The sequence below is a fragment of the Engraulis encrasicolus genome, unplaced genomic scaffold (assembly GCF_034702125.1).
Source record: "Engraulis encrasicolus isolate BLACKSEA-1 unplaced genomic scaffold, IST_EnEncr_1.0 scaffold_25_np1212, whole genome shotgun sequence".
In the NCBI taxonomy this organism is placed as follows: domain Eukaryota; kingdom Metazoa; phylum Chordata; class Actinopteri; order Clupeiformes; family Engraulidae; genus Engraulis; species Engraulis encrasicolus.
In genome coordinates this window covers 2,004,765-2,009,764 of record NW_026945544.1, presented here as the reverse complement: position 1 = coordinate 2,009,764, position 5,000 = coordinate 2,004,765, and the positions used below count along the sequence as shown (strand labels likewise).

At 45.4% G+C, this 5,000-nt stretch overlaps 1 protein-coding gene across 2 annotated transcripts in view; it reads left to right on the top strand.

Annotated features, from left to right (window-relative positions):
- The window catches only part of ugp2b (UDP-glucose pyrophosphorylase 2b), a 71,769-nt gene that overhangs the window by 31,590 nt on the left and 35,179 nt on the right, over positions 1 to 5,000 (top strand). For both annotated transcript variants that reach the window (XM_063192826.1, XM_063192825.1), the window contains exon 4: positions 4,609 to 4,794. In XM_063192826.1, coding sequence (XP_063048896.1) covers positions 4,609 to 4,794 — 186 coding nt within the window. The remainder of the gene's footprint in view (positions 1 to 4,608; positions 4,795 to 5,000) is intronic.

Sequence of the window (5,000 nt, the reverse complement as noted above, 5' to 3'; positions counted from 1 at the left end):
GCAATACGCCTACCAGCACAAAAACAGCAAAATAGTGCCAAATCACTAACATAACATGGACAATGTTCAGGCACTGTTAGTATTTTTCTTCCATTCAAGTGGCACTTTGCACTCTGTTCCCCATTTCCTTTTCCTCACAGTGTGATAGTGGGAAGTTGTGACAGAGACAGGGCCTCTTGTGGCCTTCATCACAGACCATAATGGACCACAAAGGCTTCACAAAATGGCACCAGCCATGGCACTATACTTACTGAGTTACTTTTCGCTTTGTCCTTGAAATCGTAGAAACGCAGTTTACGAATGTCACTAACAATGTGGGGGTAATTTCATAGCGCCGTTTCAGAAGAAGATTTTGTTGCATCCTCAGCCATGGCTTATATGACTACAGCACCGTACTTATGCGAAGAGGACCCAGATTCAATTTGATTCCGGCCTGAGGTCATTTCCCTCATTTCCTAGACTGCCCTGTCTGAATAAAGGCTTAAAAGCCCCCAATAAAAGAAGTTTATTTTGTATTGAAATTAATTTCATTAATTATTTATTATTTTGTATTGAAATTAATTTCATTGTTTATTGAAATTAATTTCATTGTCAATTTCATTGTCAAAAAAACAAGAACCCACCACAAACTTCATCCAACCAGTGCAGCAGAGTCAGCCGATTGTAAGGCAAGTACACTTGTCTACTGGATACTCAGATAAGTTATCTGTGTTGGAAGGAAACTGTGTCTATTTCTTTTACTTTTACTTTTACTTTTACTTTTACTTTCACTTTTACTGTTCTCCCCTTTGCACTTGTGAAAGCAGAACATGGCTATGACTATTATACCATGACATCACAATGTGGGACGGAAGTGTTTTCAGGAAGGAGTCTGCCGTGTGTGAAACAACCATAGAGGTAGAAAATAACACTAGAGGTGACCCCGCCCCCCTTCTGACGGCAATCTTTGGCGGCCATTATCTGTAGGTGGGTCTGATAAATGGAAATGAATGGACAAGGAGGCTCACCTCTGTCAAAAAATGGCTTAATAATGTGAAAATGTCCATCAACACACTCTATAAGGACAATAGTTGAAGTGTGTTGCTAAATATGTGCAGAATTAATATAATTCGAATTTTAGATGTATTTTATCAACTCATATGATTTAAGTAGATATTTATCCTGACATTTCAAATCTGGTCTTTGATTAATGGGTTACTTCATATTCACACAGTTTTAGTCCATTTTTTAACAGAGGTGGGCGTGTTCTCCATTGACTTGAATTGACTGAAGGTGCCTACACTACCTACAGACAATGGGAGGCGCCATGTGCCACTTCCCAGTGCTGTCGTGAATTGCCATGTCCACTCTAGTGTTATTTTCTACCTCTATGGAAACAACTGTGCCATTACTGGAAGTCCCACCCAGATTTATGGCGAGCCAATCATATTTCCCACATGACATGAGTGACATCTGCCAGTTCTATTTACCCCCACTGACGCTATAGCCATAGCTGCGCTGTTGCAAAGTAGTGAGCACAGAAAATGAGTTTTAAAAGCATTATTGGTGCTTTCTGAAAAGACATATACAGAGATAGTACAAACAGTATATAACAATATAAAACATATATAGTTTGTATTAATTTGACATATTTATCTTCATTTTCTTTATTTAGGACCCTAAATACCCTAACTTCTGAAGTTCTTATTTAGTTTCTATGTCAGTCTATCTGACTCAATAATTTCAATTCTCAATACTATCTGACTCAATACTTTCCCTCACACAGACACATACACATGTGCTAGTAAACACGTCATCAGTGTTCTGAACAACCTAATTTCTGACTGTGAGTCCATTCCCTCCACATCTGGATTTAGTTTGGGGTGTGATGCAAGCTAACTGGCTTAGTCACGAGTGAGTCACCAAAGTCCTCCTGACCTCACCCAGCCCTGTCCACAGCTCCCCCCCACACCCGCACACAAACACACTCAAACTCACACACACAGACAAACACCTCCCCCTCGTCTCACCCCAACTCACGTCACCCCCACCTCACACTTGTGTCACTCCAGTGTCCCCAAACTTCACCCAAGTCACTCGACTCCACCCTAACCTCCCCTGTGTCTCACCCCAGTCTCTCCTGAGTCCTGACCCCACCTAGACCTCCGTAGATCTTGACCTCACCCTCCACCCCAGTCAAAGTGCCCTGACCTCAGCCTCACTTTCTACATGACCGACTTTCCATTCGATGCCGACAGTATGTTCCCGTTTACATGGTGACACTCATGGGTGTGATCTGGTCAGATGGTAGAAATGTGGTGTTGAAACTACTGCTTAGCAAGACGTCTGGGCTTATGGGTGTAACTTGGTTATTAAATGACGTGGAAGATTTTTTCTTTCTTCGAAATGTTGTCTAAATCTCACAGTTTTAGTTCCACTCACTTTGACTCAGAACTGCAATCACTACCAGCCTGACTTTTGACAGATAGTTGTGTGTGTGTGTGTGTGTGTGTGTGTGTGTGTGTGTGTGTGTGTGTGTGTGTGTGTGTGTGTGTGTGTGTGTGTGTGTGTGTGTGTGTGTGTGTTTGTGTGTGTTTGTGTGTGTGCGTGCGTGCGTGCGTGCGTGTGAGTGCGTGTGTGAGTTAACTGCAGTCCACAATACATTTCAGGAAGCGGTCCAAGACAAGCCAGACTGTACAGAGAGACAGGGGCCATTCTTAGTAGGTACACACATTTGCATGTGAAATGTCTTGGATATTTTTAGGTGAACTCATTCACCTCAGTCCACTGCTATGGTCCATTTACACACTGAGTCCAGACCTCAGTCTAAATGTAGGTGAGGTGTTGCATAATGACAAATGCTGTGTCAAAAAAAGCCCATAAAAAGCCTTTGGCAGTGCCAGAGAGTGTCACTCCCGGGACTGCTGAGCATTTTGGCTGTGCTGCCCAGCCTAGCGCTGCTTTGTGAAGTTCATTCCAGGTTGCGGTGAATGGCTACCACTGTTGTGGGTGGTCTTGACTCTTATAGGCGGCATTGAAGGCAAAAATGTGTCGCACACATTGAAGCAGGAGCAGCGGCAGTCTGGGTGTCTCCAGGTTTTGACAAAGGCAACAGAGGGCGGCCTCTCGTTCAGTGTCACTACAGAGCTGTCGCGTAGCCTCTTACTTCAGATGGGCCCATCAACGGGCCTATTCAAGCTTGGCTGAAAACACTCAACTACATCATAACAACATTGCTATGACAATGCAGAGAGTTTAAGGCAGGGTTCTAAATTAACTCCTGCCAAACGGCTGGTGAAATTTCAGTTTGGCTGGTAGAAAAGACCAACTTACTCATGTGAGTGTGTGTTTTACTAGTAATTTTAACATCTACTAGCCATTTTGGCTAGTGATGAAAAACGTTAATTTAGAGCCCTGGTTTTAGGTAACCGATTAAGACTGTCATTACCATTTTGGTGACAATGAGGTTGTAACAGAGGCTCTGTGCTAAGGAGTTAAAATATATGGCAATCGTCACCAAAAAACTGGCAAAGGCTGCCATACCTTTTCCGAAACCCTGGAATCTCTGTCCAATGATGTACGTATCATGGCCATCTGAGAAGAATAGCTGTTATTACCCATAATGTAAACTAAGATTGAGAAAATTCAGTCCAGTCCATAATTGAAATCAGTTGGAATCTAACAGAATCATAGACATAATGACATAAAGACACACACACACATACACACACACAGAAAGCGTGCTCAGACACTTTGATTATTGTTCTTCCATTTTAAAGGGGCATTTTCACCCTCTGTTCCCCATTCCCTCTCACAGACCAGGACGATTGTGGGAGAATGCATCAGTGAAGTGTCATCATGTGTCTTCAACGTGTAGCGTAGCGGACTATAAAAGCTCTACAAAATGTTTCTTCCTCCGTCTCCCGTCCTCTCACGGCTGTCCTTTCCCCTCCTCTACTCTCTTTTCTCCTCTCGATTACTCTCCACCCTTTAAACTCATCTCAAGTCAACTCACCCCCTTCTCTTCTACTCTTGTTTCACATGAACTCATTCTCCTCTCCTTTCTCCGCACTTATTTTCTCTCAAGTCAACTTTCCTCTCCTCTCCTCTCTTCTCCTCTCCTCTCCTCTCCTCTTTACTCCTCTCCTCACCTAACCTAACCTCACATCACCTCTCCTCTCCTCTCCTCTCTTCTCCTCTCCTCACCTAACCTCACATCACCTCTCTTCTCCTCTCCTCTCCTCACCTCACCTCACCTCACCTCACCTCACCTCACCTCTCCTCTCCTCTCCTCTCCTCTCCTCTCCTCTCCTCTCCTCTCCTCACCTCACCTCACCTCACATCACATCACATCACATCACATCACATCACATCACATCACATCACATCACATCACATCACCTCACCTCACCTCACCTCACCTCACCTCACCTCACCTCACCTCACCTCACCTCACCTCACCTCACCTCACCTCACCTCACCTCACCTCACCTCTCCTCTCCTCTCCGCTCCGCTCCTCTCCTCTCCTCTCCTCTCCTCTCCGCTCCGCTCCTCTCCTCTCCTCTCCTCTCCTCTGACATGAACTCACTGCCCTCTTCTCCTCTCTGCTCCCCCCTTCTCCTCCTCCAGATCCAGCCGTATGATAAGATCAAGGCCAAGGGACTGCCGGATAACGTGGCCGACAGCCTGAACAAGCTGGTGGTGGTCAAGCTGAACGGAGGCCTGGGCACCAGCATGGGCTGCAAGGGCCCCAAGAGCCTCATCAGCGTGCGCAACGAGAACACCTTCCTGGACCTCACCGTGCAGCAGATAGAGGTGAGAGGACGCACACACAGGCGCACACACACGAGACACACACACCTCCAGCAGGACACACACACACACATGCACACATGCACACCAGGATACACACACACATGCACACACCCTCCTGCACCTCACCATACAACAGATCAAGGTGAGTAAACACACACACACACACCAGCACATCAGAAAGAGATGAGACCTTCAGGAAGCTAGTG